We start from the raw sequence: 20,796 nt of genomic DNA on the forward strand, positions 1-20,796 counted from the left end.
CTCAGACCCAGCGAGGAAGGGCAGTCAGAGGGTGGGGAACAGGGGGATTGAATGGGGGCAGGGGTCCCGGGGGGGCAGTCAGGAAGGAGGGGTGGTTGAATGGGGTGGGAGGGGGCAGTGAGGGGACAGGGAGAAGGGGGTGGATGGGGCAGGGGCCTGGAGGGCATCAAGGATGGGGAAGGAGTCCCGGGGGGGGGGCGGGCCACGACCCCCTTGTGGGGTGAGGAGGGAACCGGTTGTTAAGATTTTGGCAGCTCATCACTGAACCCAACCCTATTTTAATTAAATGTCATGCAAACAGATTTATCTGGGGATGAAAAAGGGATGTAAATTCTTCAGAAAGTTTCACAAGTCTCAATTACTGGAGATTTTTCAAGACATAACGCCGGAAATAAAGTGATTCATATAATTTCCAATTGTAATGCCGAGGGTTTCATGTGCAACTTTTAATAATCATTTAACTACTACAGAATTATTTTATTCATGGAGATAAAATTTCCAACTTCATGATCACGAAGAAAAGCTAAAATTGTGCTAAATTTCCATCATGTGAAATACTTAGACCATCAGGCTTATGTAAACTTTCATATTTAGACCATTTCCTATTTGGAAATAGACTGCAGTATTTCCTGATGTGCATCCTATTAGGTTGTACTGCTTAAAGTCCCACCACAGTTATGCCTGAGATTTTAAGAAAAAGGTAGTGCAAACTGCAGTGCAAACCAACTCAAAGAAGAAACTCCAAGTGAAAGTTGATACCTCTTCAATCATTTGTATTGTAATGCTTATGGTTGCTATTAGTAAACATTTACTTTATTGCAGTATATCTATAGCACGTCAAGAAAGATAATTTAAATGGATAGTGCAAATAAAAAAACCCAAAGATGTCAAAATGGGGAGGATGAATGAAAGGATATGAAATTTCCATTGGTCTGATTAAATCACAGATAATATCACTTTTTAACCAAAAATAAGCTAGCAGCCCAAAATCTATGGAGAAGGAAAGGCACTTTCTCTAAAGGTTTTAGAAATGAAATGCATGCTTCACTGCAAAGCTTCTTTGCTGGCACCACTTCTCTCCCAGGAAGAGGTTACAAAAATGAGTCATGGGCAGATACCTCAGTGGAAGGATGAATTTGTGCTTCCGGACTCCACGGGAATCAGGAAGAAATCTATAATTGCTAATGTTAGGTGTTTCGTTTTGTTTTTTAATACAAGTGAAAATAAAATAGCCCGTTTCTTCTGTGGAAAGAGGAGTGCCACCTTGGCTATTGGCAGTATAAGAACTGCTTCCAGAATTAGAGACTTGTTATAGATAAACAAGGTACAGTTAACTGCAGTTGGGAGGGTTTCACTGGACACAGCCCTTACATTTTTGAAGTTGGGCATTCTGATACAGAAGGGTAACTTCTCTCAGCACTGGACCATTACACATCTTGCCAGTCTCTCACACAGTACTAAAACAGTTTGGCAATATGCAGCACTGCAGTGGTGGAAGTAACTGTGTATTGTGTATAGAATGACCGACTTCTTTGGAAAAATAGAATGGAACACACAGACAGGAGATATTTATACATACAGAGAACATGAAAAGGTGGAAGTATGCATACCAACAGGCAGAGTCTAATCAATTGAGATGAGCTATCGTTAGCAGGAGGAAAAAAACCATCCCACCATCAACCTCAGCCTAGACCAATCCACAAAACCCACTGACCGCTATACTTACTTACATGCCTCCAGCTTCCATCCCGGACACACCACACGATCCATTGTCACAGAGATAAACACCTACAAGATCTCTACAGATTGACAGAGCCAGAAGAGTACCCAGAAGCCACCTACTACAGGACAGGCCTAAAAAGAAAATAACAGAACACCACTAGCCATTACCTACAGCCCAGCGCATCATCAAAGATTTACAACAGATCTTGGGAGACAGGCCAGTCCTTGCTTATAGACAGCCTCTATCCATTCAAGTGACACCATCACAGGACCTAATCACATCAGACACACCATCAGCTGCACATCTACCAACGTGATATATGCCATCATGTGCCAGCAATGCCGAATAAATGGACACAAATCTGACATCAGGAATCATAACATTCAAAACCAGTGGGAGAACACTTCAACCTTTCTAACCACTCAGTGACAGACTTGAACTGCTGAACTTGAATTAATATGCAAACTAGATACAATTAACTGTGGTTTAAACAAAGACTCCATCTTAATTATCACTATAGCTCATCTCAATTGATTAGACTCTGCCTGTTGGTATGCATACTTCCACCTTTTCATGTTCTCTGTATGTATAAATATCTCCTGTCTGTGTGTTCCATTCCTTAAATAAATTTGTTAGTCTTTAGGTGCGACTTCTTTGGGGAAATCAAGAATTTGTACTACCTCCTCAGAAATGGCCACAAAATCTGTAGGTTTTGCATGTGGCAATATGTTCACAACTCCTCAGTCAGCTTTTCTCTCTCTTCTAGCACCCAAATTTAATTTTCCCTCAGGGAAACTACAATCATTGCCACTCCAAAATGACCTACAGTGAGCAAATCAAAAACCAAACAAGCCCTAATCCCGCAAGCTGATCCTCACAGGAGGTCACCTGCACTGATCTGCACTGATCATCTTGCATGATTAAAGCATTCCTCACCTTTGCCATGATGCCTACAAAAAGCTTGACAACAGTTAGGTTGCTGGTGTGCAGAGAAGTCTGCCCATCCTGCTGACCAATACTGTCTCGTTGTTTCTTTGTACTTTGCCCTCTGTCTATATCCATCTGTTGTCTAATCTTATACACAGATTGTGAGCTGCTTGGAACAGGGACCATTTCTTTGTTCTGTGCTTGTACACTATTTAGCACCATGGGGTCTTGTTCCATAACTAGACCTTGTATAGGCTACGGTAATTCAAATAAATAATAATATTAAGTATAGCGTGCTGGAATACTACAGGCAAGACTTCTCAATAATGCTGTTCAGATTTTTATTATAGCTGGAATTGATTATTGTAACTCCTTTTATATTTGAATATCAAAGCAACTCCACTGATTGCAGCTAGTGGAAAAAAGTGCACTGAATGACCAGTCATGAACATATAGCATAAATTCTTTGACCAGTGAGTGAACTACAATTTGCTTTGATGATAAAATATTAAATGCATCTATTTGAGGGACTTGCTGTTTTATTGTCCTTGGATTTTCTCAAACCATAGTTTGGTGGAACTATCTGTTCAGCTCAAACCGATGCAGCATATTTGCAGTGTTTTCAAAAAATATGGTCTCTTTTACTTATTCCCACCAATGTTCAAAGGAGCTTTAAAGACTACTTTATTTTGTAGTTCCTGTAATATTTCAAGATCTCTTAGGATTGTGAGTTCCTCTATTTAATGGGTTTTATCTGTAACCCACTGTATGTACTGAATACCATCCTGAGCATTTGGAAGGAATGACATCTAATAAATACTATTTGTTACAGTCATTTTTCCTTGCTAGTCTTTGTCACTATGTGCACAGGATACCTTTCCTGGATCAACTGACACCAACACTGTGCTTAACTTTTTCATCATGAGGTAGGATGGTGGTGGCCTTAGAATCTTTCCATTCTCTGAAGTCTCTCAAGAGATTAACTTTCGTTTGCAGTGTAGCTGTGTCAGGCCTAAGATACTAGAGAGACACCAACAGAAGTTGGTCCAATAAAAGATATTGCCTCATCCATTCTGTCTCTCTAAGAGGTTATCTTGACAGTGCTGATCTGCATTTCCAAAAGGAATCTTTTATCCATGGCTGCTGCAGGGTAAATAGCTTCAAATGTTAATTTACGCACAGAAATCAAGGATATTTTTCTCTTTCCAAGGACAGAGCCTGTATCTATCCCCTCTCAGGATGCATTCAGGGGAGCTTTCATGATCGAACCCCTTAAGCCACGTACAGTGTTTGGTTTGCCTGCTCTGATTAAGCATTAGTGATGCCGTCAGCGTTTCATGAAAACACAAACCCCAGCACAGGCTACACAAGATATGAAGCTTCTCAGTTCACCTCTGTGTTACACCAACCGTGTACAAACAGGATAATTCATTTTACTATGGCCTTTGATGTTTTACCTTGCGTCCACATTTGCTGTTGCTTCGTCAATAATCAGAATTTGATTTTTTTTGAGAATTGCCCTGGCAAGGCACACAAGCTGTCTCTGACCAACGCTAAAATTAGATCCAGATTCTGCCAACTGTGTCTCCATTTTATCAGGAAGTTCTTCCACAGCCTCCTTCAGTTGCACCTGTAGGTATGCCAATGCACTGTAGGATGAGTAACTCACTTCTAAACAAAATGTTGTTGTTGTGATTAGGTTGCCTATTTTTTGTTATGCTTTACACAACAATAAGCATGTAAGATTTACATTTCATACTCATATCCATACACTATGTAATTCAATTCTACAGTTGAGTCTAAAACTGTTTAAAAATCTATTTTTAATTAATCAAAATATATCAAACCTGCATCCTGAATGATAAAAAATATTAATGCAACATCCATCAGGTCAATGTTATATAGAGAGACATTTATATATATTTACACACTCCACAATTGTTTTCCTTTCTTCTGTCAGCCATATCCTTACTGAATCCAACAAAACCAAATCAAACCTAATATGTATAAACACTATGAATAATGTTATGTTATATGTGAACATTAGATACAAATGATCAGATATTTGGCATTACCTCTTCCAAGACATTCCACAGCTCTTCATCAGTGTATTCATTGAAAGGATCTAAGTTTTTTCTCATAGTTCCAGTGAACAGAACGGGCTCCTGCAAACCAATGCAACATTACATTTTACTTTTTATATACACTTAGTTTTCATACTGCAACACAGAATTTAAACACAATAAAGCTGATTTGAAGCACGCATGGCACATACACGTAGTACAACAACAAATGATCCCTAGTACAATGCAAGGAAAAAAATGGTTGTGATTCTTTTCATATCACAGAAGTAATAAAAGAAAAGAAAACTCAGAGGTGTACTAGGGGCATGTTGAAGAAAAAATAAGATAAATGCATAACAAGCCTTCATGAAGATATTTAATAAAACAGATGAAACAAATATAGGTATTTTGACAGAATCGAAATATATGCAACAATTTATTCTGTCTGTACTTGAACTGGCATATCTGTGCTACTTTTGACACCACAACACTTTATAGTATATTTACAAGCTAGGCAATTAAATCCACTGACACTGTTAGCGGAAACAAGCAACAACAAGATGATGATCAACTCAACGCACTTACATTCCTAGGATACTTGGGTGCTTTTGAAACTCTGCTCCCTACCTACATAAGGCACAGACAGAGGAGAAGACTCAAGTGGCTCAAGAGGTAGAATACAAGGTGTTGGGATTTTTGTTTTATTTCAGTCTGGAGAAACCCTCCAAGTTTAACATTAAAGAATCTGAGGCCTGGTCTACACTACGCATTTATACCGAATTTAGCAGCATTAAACCGATTTAACCCTGCACCCGTCCACACAACGAAGCCCTTTATATCGATATAAAGGGCTCTTAAAACCGATTTCTGTACTCCTCCCCGACGAGGGGAGTAGCGCTGAAATCGGTATTGCCATGTCGGATTAGGGTTAGTGTGGCCGCAATTCGACGGTATTGGCCTCCGGGCGGTATCCCACAGTGCACCATTGTGACCGCTCGAGAAAGCAATCTGAACTCGGATGCACTGGCCAGGTAGACAGGAAAAGCCCCGTGAACTTTTGAATTTCATTTCCTGTTTGCCCAGTGTGGAACGCTGATCAGCACGGGTGGCCATGCAGTCCCAAATACAAAAAGAGCTCCAGCATGGACTGTATGGGAGATACTGGATCTGATCGCTGTATGAGGAGACAAATCTGTTCTATCAGAGCTCCGTTCCAGAAGATGAAATGCCAAAGCATTTGAAAAAATCTCCAGGCTATGATAGACAGAGGCCACAGCAGGGACTCAACACAATGGTGTGTGACAAGCGTAATGGAAAGCCAAAGAATCAAATGGATGCTCATGGAGGGAGGGAGGGGAGACTGAGGACTCGAGCTATCCCACAGTTCCTGCAGTCTCCGAAAAGCATTTGCATTCTTGGCTGAGCTCCCAATGCCTGAAGGGTCAAAAACATTGTCGCCAGTGGTTCAGGGAATATGTCGTCAATTTACCACCACTACCCCTCAAAGAAAAGGGGAAAAATCGTTTCTCGCCTCTTTTCAATGTCACCGTATGTCTACTGGATGCTGCTGGTAGACGGGGTGCTGCAGCACTAAACAGCAGCATCCTCTCCCCTCCCCTCCCCGGTGGCAGACGGTACGGTACAATATGACTGATAGCCGTCCTCGTCATCATCCTGTGAGTGCTTCTGGCTGGCCTCGGTGAGGTCAGCCGGGGGCGCCTGGGCAAAAATGGGAATGACTCCCGGCCATTCCCTTCTTTAAGCTTTGTGTCCTGGAGATTCAGTCATGGCAGATGGTGCAATAGGGCTGGTAACCGTCCTCATCGTAGCAGCTGGAGGCTAAGCTCCTCTCGCCCTCCCCTTTCATGTCTAATGGAAATTCTGGACTATCATAGCAGTGGAAGGCTGTGCTCCTCTCCTCCCCACCCTTTAATGAGTAATGGAGATGTCCTCCTGGAATATCATAGCAGCTGGAGGCTGCCTCCTCCTCATTTTATCTCACTAAAAAGTCAGTGTTTCTTATTCCTGCATTCTTTATTACTTCATCACACAAATGGGGGGATAACTGCCACGGTACCCAGGAGGGTTGTTGGAGGAAGGAAGCAACGGGTGGGGTTGTTGCAGGGGAACCCCCTAGAATGGCATGCAGCTCATCATTTCTGCGGGATATCTGGGACTCTGACCCAGAGCGGCTGTGCTCTCTGGTTCTCTAGTAGACTTGGCCCATATTCTAGGCAGGACTGACTCTATTTTTAGACAAAACATAAAGAAGGGAATGACCTGGGAAGTCATTCCCATTTTTGTCCATGCGCCCCCGGCCGACCTCAGCAAGGCCAGCCAGGAGCACCCATGACAGCAGCAGACAGTACAAGATGACTGGTAACCATCATCGCCAATTTCCAAAGCAGCAAACGGTGCAATAGAGCTGGTAACTGTCTCTGCTACCTTGCAAAGGCAAATGAATGCTGCTGTGTAGCACTGCAGTACCACGTCTGTCAGCAGCATCCAGTACACATATGGTGACAGTGAAAAAAGGCTAAACGGGCTCCATGGTTACCATGCTATGGCATCTGTAGGTGTCATAGCAGAAAAGGAGCAGAAGTATAGATTAGTTCAGGGAGGGACTTCTATATTACGGACAATGTGGAATAAAGTCTGGAGATATTTGTAGAAGCAGACAAATGGGCATTAAAGGACGACATAATTGGCAGAGCACAGGGTATGGGGGTGATAAGAATGCGCAAATGACTAAGGAGGGAAGAGTTGTAAAGAGTCTTGAGGGGAGGTTATGAAGCTTGAACTTGATACAGTGAAATACAATGAGCCAGTGGAGGGAATCAAAGAGGGAGGAGGAGGAGGAGGATTATGGCCTATTTTCCCAGCTGGGGCAGTAGGAATCCCAGATCTGCTGCTAGCATCCTAATGCCCCCTCTGAAGACAGCCAGGATATACTATTGGTCTATTCTACGGAGGGACTAAACATACCCTGGGTTAGGGCTGCTACCACTTCACAGACCTCAGGCAGGAAAGTGATGACATCCTTGGTTCCTGAATTTACTAAAATACTGTAGCTTGTTTTCTAAAACATTTTGCCTTGTAAAAGTGTTCCTATTCCTTCCTTCATTACATAGGGGAAAGGCAGCCTCTGATCTGCAGTCTGAAGACTGATCAACCTTGGGGTTTTCTGCTCTTGGATTTCAGTTGTGGCCACCCCACTTTTCTGCCTATGGAGTTAGTGAGCAAATGGGGTTCAACACCCACCCCGCATCTTGTTTTGATTGTCATGTTCTAGCACCCCGCATCAGTTGATGAGCTGGAACTGGAATCTGGTGAGGGGGACCCATATCTTCTAGATTTTCATTCTTCCTTTTTTAGCCTCTGTGTGGGTGTCTAAAATCACTGTTAAGTCACTGGTGGGATAGGTGTGCTCTTTTGTGCTCCTTGGGATAGAGACAGCCTTTGCAAAGAAGTTGTTATGCTCTGGAACCTCATCCAAGAGAAGAAATGCCTAGGGTATCTCTCTAAAATTCCCTGGCCTCAACTTGGAGGGAAAGGGAAGCTGGAAAGGATGCCTGTCCCTTCCCTAATGAGAAGTGTCCTATTTAAAGACTTGTGGCAGGACTCTTCTGGGTTGGACTATTCCTGGTTGGAGAGGGGTTGCATTTGATAGATTTACTCCTGGAGCAGGAGTAGGGTGCCTGGACTCCTCCTCCTGTGACTCCTTCCTTTCTGTGTTCTCTCTCTCAGTGTGGAATATATTGTGGCTTAATGGGAGGCAGACCCTCTCAAACTAGTCCAACTCAGAGCCTCTCTCCTTGGCAGAGCATAAACTGTCCATAAACTGTGGACAGGCATGGCCAAGCTCTCCTGAGCTGCTAAACAGAACTGCCTCATTAGATCAACACTGCTTGGTCTCTGGTTGGTGTCTTCTGGGCAGTTCTGCCATGAAGAGGAGAGGTAGAGGGACCTGGCAGGGAAGCACTACACTGGAAGACCCAGAAGGCAAAGACCTCCATGCTCTGAAGCGAAGAAGTAGTGTGAGAGAATGAAAAGACCAGGAAATAAGTTTGTTCCTACTCAAAGGCCTCGAAGGAAATCAAAAGGTTAAGGCAACAAAAGCGGGAGAGCGCTGAACCACTGAGCTTTAGCCCAATGCCCAATGCTTTAGCCCAATGCCACAAACTGATTTTCAAGTCAACAAAAGCAAGAGGGACATGATTTTGCCCCAGAATTCTCTAAAAACAGCCCTGAATACTGCTGATATTCAAGCGGAGATGGCACAGTCTGAGAACCATGGACTGGAGGAAATGTTAGGATGTCAGTAATTCTTGGTGTCATAAACAAGGTAATCCAAGCCAAAAAAATCATCATAATGCTGTTGAGGACTGTGAAATATCTGATTTGTTACCAGAGATTCTTAAATCTACAATTTTTTTTCAAAAAGAGTAAACGTTTATATCGTATGATTTTTTAAAAAAAGACATCACATATCTTAAAGGTTAAATCCTCCCTTGATGAAGACCCCATGTAACCCTACCGGTGTCCATGGACCTAAAGGAGGGTAAAGAAAATTTGGGTAGAATTTGGACCTAAATATTTTATGATGATGTGTTAATTTTTAAACCATTCCTAGAGTATTATGAAGGTATTGATGATGGCAGAATGTGGTACAATAAATGTAAAAAGATAATGTGTTTGTTTTCTTTTTATTTTCTTGTAATGTTCCAAGTATTTGAAAGTATTTGTTGCATCAGGAAACTTAAATAAAAACCTGTTGAATTAGCAAAGGGGTTTAATAGAATGGTTGAGGAAACATTTTTCTTCAAAAAACACCACTGCAAGTAATTTGTTTAACAATACACATTTTAATAAGTTATTTGAGATGTTTTGAAGGTATTGTTAAGATAATTTCCCATTTCAATCTATTTTTATAGGTTGGCAAAATAAGAAATTGAATTTATAAAATGTTCATAACTATTATAAGTTGTCCTAAAAGCAAACATGCATTGCAACAAGCAGATAAGGATAATTTTTAATTATCACTTCTGACACAGATTAGTATTTAAAATAACCTGTTTTATGAGAGGAAGTTAATAAGCCAAACCTGTAAATAATTGTTGTAAAAATGCTTGCAGTCAGGGTAACAGATAATATTTACAGACAGACACAACCTTCAAACAGCTCCATCCAAGCAAGCAATTAGAAACCTAAGCACATTTTTATTTCTGTGGGTAGATATTTAAATTCACATTTAAGAAAACTTCAGTCTTGTTTCTCACCACTCTCTGGACAGTGACTCAGTTAGCATGCTACACAATATATTTTACTGAACGCCTACAGCTAGACTACATAGTTTTCCCAGAGAATGCTGAGGATTGCAGCTACAAACTGTTGTTCCATGTTACATAGCTATTTTTATTACTTATACAAATATTAGTAATATAGTACAAAATGTTTATTATAGTATAATTATTCCCCCACCCTCCAAAATGATTACAGTCATTCCTTGGTCTTAGACCTCTGCATATACTTAGTAGAAAACAAACCTCTCTTTATCTGGAAGAGAAACCCTAGTTGCTAACTTTCAGACACTTAAAACCCCTGGGGACCATGACAAAAACCTTCTATATAACTAGCAAGATAAAAATAACAACATTTTACTTTATTAAAATAATGTTATGCTCAGGTCAGGAAACTTCTGCATGAATAACACATACAATTAATTATGAGTGCTCAAGGTGTGGAGACAGCATTTGATTAGCAGTTTTCCATCTCTAATGTTATATTTTGTTCACCAGGGATCAGATATCCAAATGTGGAAATCACCTGAAATACTTGTAGTTAAAGTTCTCAAAACCCTGTAGCCCTTGAATGAACTGATCATCATCCATTTTCGGGAGAAAAGAACATTGTGCACAAACAAAAGAGAAAGAATTTAAGTCTATGTAAAGTCCTCTTTAAATAGAAAAAGGTCACTAACTCCACTGAGTAGCACCACTGTGCATTAATGAAACCTCCAGTATGCAGAAACAAAAGACGGCCCACATTAGGCTGCAATCCAATTGTATTTCTTTGCTAGTAACAGCATACCTACCTCTTTCTGTTTGGCTTCTATTCTCAAGAAAGAAAAAAGAAAGCCAGGTGACGAAGAGAGGCATTAAAGAGCCATTGCTTGTTACCCTTCTTATTACATTCACAGTTATTTTTTAAAAGAGAGATAATAGAATATAAACATATAAACCAGTACATTAAGTGAGTGCTACCTTGATTTCTTCACCATGGACCAACAAACAGACATCAATATGGTAAAAGGCTTCTGGATCCAACGTTATTAAACAAAACAGAATGGAAGCTGGAAATTAACAGTTAAAATGCTATCTACCAAACAAATCCCACTCGTGTCTAGCCAAGTGTTTCCTCCCATCACCCAAAAAAATAGGATGAGCTACCTGCAAAGCACATACCTCCTAGTCCATGTGTTCATGAAAGGAATAGGGCACTGCAGAGGGAGGACCTTATAGTCATGGCTGCTAAAGCCATGTCCCCCCCTCAAAGGGGAATTATGGCCAGAGGATAGGTCAGAGTCCCCAAGGAATCTGGTGACCTGCATAGGCCCAGCTATCCAAAGGCACGTGGGTCATACAAAACTCTTCTGCTGCAACAATGTTTAGCTTGCTCTTTCAGTCATCTGTAGGGTAAAGGTGTGTGGCTGCTTTGATGAGGAAAAGGGCTACTTCCAGAGCCATCACAAGTACTTTTCTTCCAACGTCCCTCATCAGGTCTAGGATGGCAGCTTTATGGCTTTGTAGCTGGTAGCATCATCCTCAGCCGGGACCTAACACATGGCTTGTGCCTCTTCTGTTAATAAATTGAAGGCCTAGAACAACTGCCCTCACTGAACAACATTGGTCACTACTCAGAGGTAGGCATCAGGGTCATCATCCAGTCCAGTCTCGGACAGAGGAGGGCTGGTACTCACTGGCTGCTTAACTGGTGTCCCTGGATTACTGAACATAGGGAACATAGCTAGTGGATCACTCCTTGGGCTTGTTTCTCCTTTGTGATTTACAGTAAGAACTGCTGTTGTTGGGCTACAATTGGTTTTGCTGCTGCTGTCCATCATCCAGTTTGTGATCTCCCCCTTTTTATACCTCTTTTGCAGAGGAGGTTCAAAAGAAAACTTCCACGCTATGCCACATGCAGAATGCTCTAGAGGTCAGCAATAAGACTCATCTTTTCGGGGAGAATAGGCAAGACATTTTTGTGAGAAGGTTTTCAGCTTTGAAGTTTGATCCCTTCAGTAGTCCAAAGCCAGAACATGGTAATATTTAAGATGCAGTGCAAATAGCACAGGGTTCAGCAACCTTTCAGAAGCGGTGTGCCAAGTCTTCATTTATTCACTCTGATTTAAGGTTGTGTGTGCCGGTAATACATTTTAATGTTTTTAGACGGTCTCTGTCTATACGTCTATAATATATAACTAAACTATTGTTGTAAGTAAAGTATACAAGGTTTTTTAAATGTTTAAGAAGCTTCATTTAAAATTAAATTAAAATGCAGAGCCCCCCTGGACCAATGGCCAGGACCCAGGAAGTTTGAGTGCCACTGAAAATCAGCTTGCATGCCGCCTTTGGCACATGTGCCATGGGTTGCCTACCCCTGAAATAGCATCTCTTCAGACTGGCATTTTAGCTGGTAGGAAATGTATGGTCAGTTCTGGAGGAAGGAGGAAAGTGACTTAAAAATTAGAAAGACTCTGTTGTTGGAGAGAGGAGCTGAGGGGCAAACAGATGTTTAGTTGTGAAGTCTTGTTTGGCCATTGATATTGTTTATTATTAATTTTTGTGCTTACACCCAAATAATATTATGATACGGATATAGCCAGTAAAATAAGAAAACATTACAAACATTCATGTCAATTAGGTGCCTAAAGCACCAATGCAAAAAAAAAAAAAAGGTGTGTTTAATTTTCACTCAGAATTTAATTCAAATACATGAAAAAACAAAAATCACATACTGCCAAACAAATCTAACTTTCAAGAGCATGTATGTGTGTGGGAGAGGAGAGCAGGGTTTCTTTCTTTGCTTTTGTTATTTGTAAAAAAGAGAAGAATAATAAAACCCTACACACACATTCTCTGCTGCACCACTTTCCATGTAGTCCAGCTGAGGGGTGAAAGTAAGGGAACCCATTGCAGGTCTGTGATTCTCTGCCCAGCTCCTGTCCTGAACAGTCCCCAAGGGATCATATGTCAGTTGGATGTTGCTGGAGTGCAACATATTCCTGCCATGCCCTCTCTGCATCCTTCTCCTGGTGGGGAAGGTGGCATACTGCTTGCACTCCCCTACACTCCTGTCAGAGCAGCACAAAGAGGACAGAAAAGAGGAAAGAGTCAGACCCAAAGGGCTGATCCTATATGTTATGGAAGAGGCAGTCTGTAGGAAAGAATGTGATCTTATTCACATTCTTTCAAATACATCAGATTACAGAGAAGCACAATCTCAGTTATTGTCTCTTAGCAGTTGTTGAAGAATTAGTCCACAAGAATGGACTGATTTAAATGATCAAGACATTTTGCTGTACTTTCAGACTGAATCATTTGGATACTAAATATATAGACTCTTGTTTTCAATTTAGTAATCCATTGCAGAGATATTATGGAAAACAATAGTCGCTCATATTTTTAGGTTCTAGCAAATATACTTTATGCTCTGTGCTGGCTCTTCAGCAGCAGTTAGCCAGCAAACTTAGTTCAAACTGTTTCTAGAATTGTGCTGATATTGATATCACAGATGCACACACAAAATAATTGGTTGACATGACAGAAATCCATAGATAATGAAGTTGTTAAAAAGCCGTGATTATTTCAGCTCCATTCTAAGGTTACAGTGGGGGAACAGGGAAACTAATATTTACAAAATGGACAAGGATGAAATTCAGGGATCTAGGAGCACTGCAAACATAGAGGAGAAAAAGAAAAAATGATTATAAAAATGATCTTGACAGAGTTCTTTGAAATGTTACAGCCCTAAAATGAAAATGCATGTGGATGACAAAGTCAGCTTCATACCTGAGGTATGATTGAAATTTTCTTCCGCAAGTCATGAAGTCCCAGTTCTGATGTTAAGTACTTATCAATCCAAATTCGTCCTTTGGGTTCAGCCAACCGAAAGAGGGCTGCTATCAAAGAGCTTTTCCCAGCTCCTGTTCGTCCCACAATTCCAACCTGCAAAACCAACCAAGCCAGTATGATTAACCCCAGGCGCTTCCAACGTAGTATTTGTAGTACTCTTCCATTAATGCAAACCGAGATTTATTAAAAGGCAAGGCAACAGGTAAATTCCTTAAAAATTGTTGTTATTTTTTAAAAGGTAAACTCTAAGAACACCACCACCCTGGAGTCGGATGGGATTTGAAGCTTCAAGAATTTTCTAAATCATCTCATTTAAAGGTGAAATGAATGTTTGTCGCTTAATATGAGCTGCTGAATGCTTAAATGAGAGGCAATGTCGCCAAGTAGATAGAGCACCGGACTGGTTCTTAGGAGTCCTGCGTTTCATTTTCAGCTCTGCTATTAGCCTGTTGGGTGACCTTGCACTAGTCACGTCACCTCCCTGTGCCTCAATTTCTCCATCTGTAAAAAGGGAACAATGACACTAACACGCCTTTGTAAACAGCAATAAAGAGTCCCGTGACACCTTATAGACTAACAGATGTATTGGAGCATAAGCATGCATCTGACAAATTGGGTATTCTCACCCACGAAAGCTTATGCTCCAATACATCTGTTAGTCTATAAGGTGCCACAGGACTCTTTGTTGCTGTTTACAGATCCAGACTAACACGGCTACCCCTCTGATACTTGACTCCTTCGTAAAGCACTTTGAGATCTGCCTATGGACATTATTAGCATTAAACAAGCATTACTAGCAGCACCTGAGACAATTTTGAGTCAGATTCTGATGACCTTACTCAAGTTGAATAGTATCTAACTCAGAGGTAGGCAACCTTTCAGAAGCGGTGTGCCGAGTCTTCATTTATTCACTCTGATTTAAGGTTTTGCATGCCAGTAATACATTTTAACCTTTTTAGAAGGTCTCTTTCTATAAGTCTATAATATATAACTAAACTATTGTTGTATGTAAAGTAAATAAGGTTTTTAAAATGCTTAAGAAACTTCATTTAAAATTCAATTAAAATGCAGAGCCCCCTGGACCGGTGGCCAGAACCCAGGCAGTGTGAGTGCCACTGAAAATCAGCTCGCGTGCCGCCTTTGGCATGTGTGCCACAGGTTGCCTACCCCTGATCTAACTCAATGAGGAGCCATAATAAAGTAAGCTTTTTGCAAAAAAGCAGTCTTCATCAAGAAGCAGGTAAGAATTACTTAGAAAAATGGAATGTACACCCAATCAACTGTCTCAAAGAGCGCAGCTTGGGATAACTCTCTTTATAGATCTACTCTGGCAGAACCTGTTACAGTAGAACCTCAGAGTTATCAACGCCAGAGTTACAGACTGACCAGTCAACACACACCTCAACTGGAATCAGAAGTACACAATCAGGCAGCAGAGACCAAAAAAAAAAAAAAAAAAAAGCAAATACCGTACAGTACAGTGTTAAACTAAACTACTAAAAACTATTAAAAAAATAAAATAAAGGCGAGGTTTTTAAAAAAAGATTTGACAAAGCAAGGAAACTGTTTCTGTGCTTGTTTCATTTAAATTAAGATGGTTAAAAGCACGATTTTTCTTCTGCATAGTAGAAAGCTATATTAAATCAATGTTCAGTTGTAAATTTTTGAAAGAACAACCATAACATTTTCTTCAGAGTTATGAACAAGTCAGAGTTACGAACAACCTCCATTCTCAAAGTGTTTGTAACTCTGAGGTTCTATGCACCACATTTCCAGAGATATATTGGCAAACACTGGAGGGATTTCAGAGATGAGCAAGAAAAATTACCATGGACTGGAGATACTGATTTATGAGAAAAGATAAAGGAGTTATATATGAACAGCAGTGGTTCTCAACCAGGGGTAAGGAGAGGTCTTCTAGGGGGTACATCAACTCATCTAGATAGTTGTCTAGTTTTACAACAGGCTACATAAAAAGCACTAGCAAAGTCAGTACAAACTAAAATTTCATACAGATAATGGCTTGTTTATACTGCTCTATATTCATGATACACTGAAATGTAAGTACAATATTTGTACCCCAATTGATTTATTTTATAATTATATGGTAAAAATAAGAAAGTAAGCAATTTTTCAGTAATAGTGTGCTGTGACACTTTTGTATTTTTATGTCTGATTTTGTAAGCAAGTTGTTTTTAAGTGAAGTGAGACTTGGGGTACACGCAGGACAAATCAGACTTCCAAAAGGGGTACAGTAGTCTGAAAATGTTGAGAACCACTGATGTACAGTATAGCATGGCTAAGTGATTAAGAAGGCACATGACAACAGAAGAATATTTGAAAAGTACCAACACCAAACAAAACTGGGCAATTATGTAGTGTGATACACAGAGATACTGAAATGATATTAAGGAAAGGAAAACAAAGTGAATATCAGAAAAAAATTTGTAACAGAGAAATTAAGATATGGAACAGGCTCCCAAGCAAAGTGGCAGAACCTGCATTTAAAAAAAACAAAACACCCTAGACTAAGCACAAGAAAACATACTGGAAGAAGCAACTTGGAAGACGGACTGGATAACCTAAAATGTCTTTTCTATCTCTAACTTTTTTGAATTCTATGATTTTATTGAATAACTGATTCACGTAGGTGTGTACAATCACTAAGTACTATGCAAATGCTAATAATTATTTTACTGTTACCTAAAAGACAGCATAGTTTTAGCAAATCTGTTTAAAGGAATGGTATAAAAGTAAAAGGAAAAAAATAATTGAAATAATGAGAAATATTTCTGAAGAAACTCTACTAAAGCGCCTCTTCCTTCAAAAAGATAAATCAGAAAGAAAAAGCTAAATGGAGAACACACATAAAGTGTTTTAAAAAGAAAGAGTTCAAAAGCATTTCTTTTGAAAACCTTAGGGATATACACTACTGTATTAGCAACATGAAGAAAAACATTATAAAAAATAAAGTAACTCTTAAAATAAAAATGAAGCTGCTTGTATATTGTCAATATCTCTCTTTCAGGCAGGCATCAAATGAAAGCATTGCATTTTTCAGTGTTTGACCAAAAATACAAATGGATTTCTCTAAATTGACTACATGCTGCTAAAATCAACATGGATTTGAACTGGCTCTCAGTAAACAGAATTTTATTCCCTTTTATAAATCATGTTATTCAAAAGGCACATTATTTTTCCATATACAGATCATAATCAAATCTTTCCTGCAAAACTGAAACCAAGCAGGCAGGCCCTTGTGCAGCCTTACTGAAGTCAATGGCTACCTCCATACACAAAAGGGTATGTCAGCAGGATTGGGTCCCTGATTACTAAACACATAACTCAGATTTAGGTCATCCAGATAAAGAAAATAATTTATGTTTAGCAAATGTATAAACCGACATGTGTTAATGTGTTTTTAAACACCACTTACCATCTAGCTTTGACAAAGACAACTGTGTTGTGTTTAAAAGCCACCACTATTTTTGGCCTGGTCTTCTTTTAAAACTTATACCATAAAAACATAAGAACGGCTATACTGGGTCAGACCAATGGACCATCGAGCCCAGTATCCTGTCTTCTGAAGGTGGCCAATGCCAGGTCCTTCAGAGGAATTAACAGAACAGGGCATCCATTCCCTATCATCCAGTCCCAGCTTCTGGAAATCAGCGACTTAGGGACATCCAGAGCATGGGGTTGTGTCCTTGACCATCTTGGATAACAGCCACTGATGGGTGTATCCAGGGCCGGCTCCAGGCACCAGCTTATCAAGCAGGTGTTTGGGGCGGCAACTCGGGAGTGGGGCGGCACTTTCAGGGATTCGGCGACAATTCAACAGAGGGTCCCTCACTCCCGCTCGGAGTGAAGGACCTCCCGCTGAATTGCCGCAGATTGCAATTGCGATCGCGGCTTTTTTTTTTTTTTTTTTTTTGGGCTGCTTGCGGCGGCCAAACCCCTGGAGCCGGCCCTGGGTGTATCTTCTATGACGGGGTGGCCAAAGTTACTGACACTCTGAGATGCATATGATAATCTTCAGAAGTTCAAGAGCTAGGTGCACCTGTCAAGGCTTGGGGGATCAGCCCCAGAGCAGGGTGGTGGGGCTTGCCTGCTGGGGCTCAGGGAACTTGCCAGGGCTTCAGGGCTTCAGCCAGGGCTCCCGCTGAAGGAGCTTGCAGGGATTTCACTTTTGGCACTGTACCTTTTAATTTCTGTTTAACTAACTTCCTCACTTTTGTCTAGTTCCCCTTTCTGAAATTAAATGCTACAGTGGTGGACTGCTTTGGTGTTTTCCCCACAACAGGGATGTTAAATTTTATTATGTTATGGTCAGTATTACCAATCGGTTCAGCTATATTCACCTCTTGGACCAGATTCTGTGCTTCACTTAGGACTAAATCAAGAATTGCCTCTCCTCTTGTGGGTTCCAGGACTAGATGCTCCAAGAAGCTTCCATAGTGTAGACAGACATAGTCTTCATCTACATTAGGTGTTAAATGTTGTTTGAAGCCTTAGAGGACAGTGATAAAATACTTTGGCCTAGTCTATATTTAAACCTTAAGCCAGGTGGACTGAAAAATCCTGTGCATCGTAGCTATGTCAACCTAACCCCCACTGTAGAGGCAGCTAGGTTGATAGAAGAATGCTTTCATTGACCTAGCAACCATCACTCAGGGAGATGGCATTCCTACAGTGACGGAAAAAACCCTTCCATCACTGTCATCTGCGTCTACACTATGGGATTGCAGCAGCATAGCTTTGGTGCCATAGCTGTACCACAGTAACTCCTGTAGCAGAGACATGGCCTGAAATGTTAGCAACTTCTAGGTTTTCAAGAAATGCTTCCCTTTTACTAGAATCCAGGGAACAGGGGCAGATACCTGAAAACCTATTATTTTACACATTATAGTGGTGATGGCCTACTGTCATACCATGTGATGCATTATCAAAAACAGCAGCTTCTAAAAAGGAAAGCAATCTCTCTCCAGAGCTGCAGGAGTTTCAAACTGGGCAAACTTACTTTAGGATGACAAACCCACAGCACAATCACTCAGATCAAAAAAGCAACAAGCGTTTAGCCACTGTCTGGGTACCTCTCTTATTTCTGTTCTTTTATTTTATTTCTATTTCTTGCCATGAAATTTAAATCTTCTTATTCACTATTACACTAGAGTGGCTTATTATAACTGCTACAGAGCTGGCCCAAAGGCAAGAAAAGTACAGAGAAGATAAACAGCTTTTTTACTACACTTTGTAAACTCCTTGCCCTCAACTCCCACTTACCTTTGTCCATGAAATCATCTTTGTACAGGATAGAAGGGCTGAATTCTTGTAACATGCTTGTTATGAAAATGATTCACTTGAGGAATGGAAAGGTGGTTGGGGCTGAATGGAAGTGCGTGTTACAAATTAAGCCAGGGCAACAATTGTATAGAACTGAGCCAACCTCCCAGGGAAGATTTCTTAATCAAAAAACGTATACCTGTATTTGAAATGTGGCAAAACACGAATTAACACTGCAGGGCTCTAATTTCATTTGCTCTATGGGGGAAACTTGCCCTATCACACTCTTTCAATTGAGACGGTTTAAATTGAGATGATGGGGCAAAGGGAGAAGAGTCAAAAGTTTTCAGAGAGAGGGTTTTTATTTCTGTTTCTTTTGGCTAACAATCTAATTAATGCTGATAGTTAATTGGATAAGTTGCCAAAAGGAACTGAAGTAAAATCTCCACAATCCTAAAATTATGAAATTGACTTTTTTCCCCCTTAGCTCAGTTGTTTGAGCATTGGCCTGCTAAACCCAGGGTTGTGAGTTCAGTCCTTGAGGGGGCCATTTAGGGATCTGGGGCCAAAAAAAAACCAACAACAAAATTGTACTTGGTCCTGCTAGTGAAGGCAGGGGACTGGACTTGATGACTGGTCCCCTTCAGTTCTATGAGATCGGTATATCTCCATATATTAGGAGGGAGGGATAGCTCAGTGGTTTGAGCATTGGCCTGCTAAACCCAGGGATCTGGGGCAAAAATCAGTAGTTGGTCCTGCTAGTGAAGGCAGGGGGCTGGACTTGATGACTGGTCCCCTTCAGTTCTATGAGATCGGTATATCTCCATATATTAGGAGGGAGGGATAGCTCAGTGGTTTGAGCATTGGCCTGCTAAACCCAGGGATCTGGGGCAAAAATCAGTAGTTGGTCCTGCTAGTGAAGGCAGGGGGCTGGACTCGATGAACTTTTGGGGTCCCTTCCAGCTCTATGAGGTAGGTATATCTCCCCCATTCTGGGATTATGTGTGCGCGCACACGTATACCCTCCTTTATTTTGTATTGTCACTGTCCACCTTTTGTGTTGCCTCTCCTTGCCCCTTTTGTGTTCCTTTAGTGGATGCTCAGCGTCCCTTTGTACAGCTCTACTTATCTCCCCTCTTTCCCATCCATACTTAGCTTCCTAATAGTTTTGCTTCTCAAGACCAGTGCTGATGGAAAAGGTATTAAACCTGTCTCTAAACTAGGGAAAAGGTCACATGCAGTTAGCTAACACAAGTTAGTTAAACTGAATCCATCCTTGACCTTTTTTCCCCTAATGGATACAAACTGTTGGTATCTTTAGAGCAGCTTTGTCTTCTCAGTGGCAGAGACAGAAAATGCTCTCAAGCAAAGTGTGATTCTCCCATTTACAAACATATAACAAAGAGAAAGTCCCTGCCCTGAAGACCATACAATCTAAGTGGTGTTTGTTTTTGGAGTTTATGCAATAGGCATTCACAAAGTCCCGAGTTTCCCAAGTTCTTAAGTAGGTTATTTACTCATAACCATGCATATTACCAAACATTACTGCATAACTTATAGTAAGTAAACATACTTTATCCTTTAGTAAATATGAGTAATATAATTACTTTATTTTATTTTATTTTTAAATACAGGCCTCATTTTCTAAGGATAGTATATTTCAGGG

General features: G+C 40.6%; 1 protein-coding gene across 3 annotated transcripts in view; it reads right to left on the bottom strand.

Moving 5' to 3' along the window:
• The window catches only part of ABCC4 (ATP binding cassette subfamily C member 4), a 269,468-nt gene that overhangs the window by 33,319 nt on the left and 215,353 nt on the right, over positions 1-20,796 (bottom strand). For 2 of the 3 annotated variants that reach the window (XM_039519351.1, XM_039519350.1), the window contains 3 exons: positions 13,785-13,940; positions 4,726-4,815; positions 4,108-4,280 (listed from right to left, as the gene is read on the bottom strand). In XM_039519351.1, coding sequence (XP_039375285.1) covers positions 4,108-4,280; positions 4,726-4,815; positions 13,785-13,940 — 419 coding nt within the window. Of the gene's footprint in view, positions 1-4,107; positions 4,281-4,725; positions 4,816-12,939; positions 13,067-13,784; positions 13,941-20,796 lie in introns of those variants that run through there. The other variant, XM_039519352.1, reaches the window with a different exon arrangement.

The sequence above is a fragment of the Mauremys reevesii genome, linkage group 1 (assembly GCF_016161935.1).
Source record: "Mauremys reevesii isolate NIE-2019 linkage group 1, ASM1616193v1, whole genome shotgun sequence".
Taxonomy (NCBI): Eukaryota; Metazoa; Chordata; order Testudines; family Geoemydidae; genus Mauremys; species Mauremys reevesii.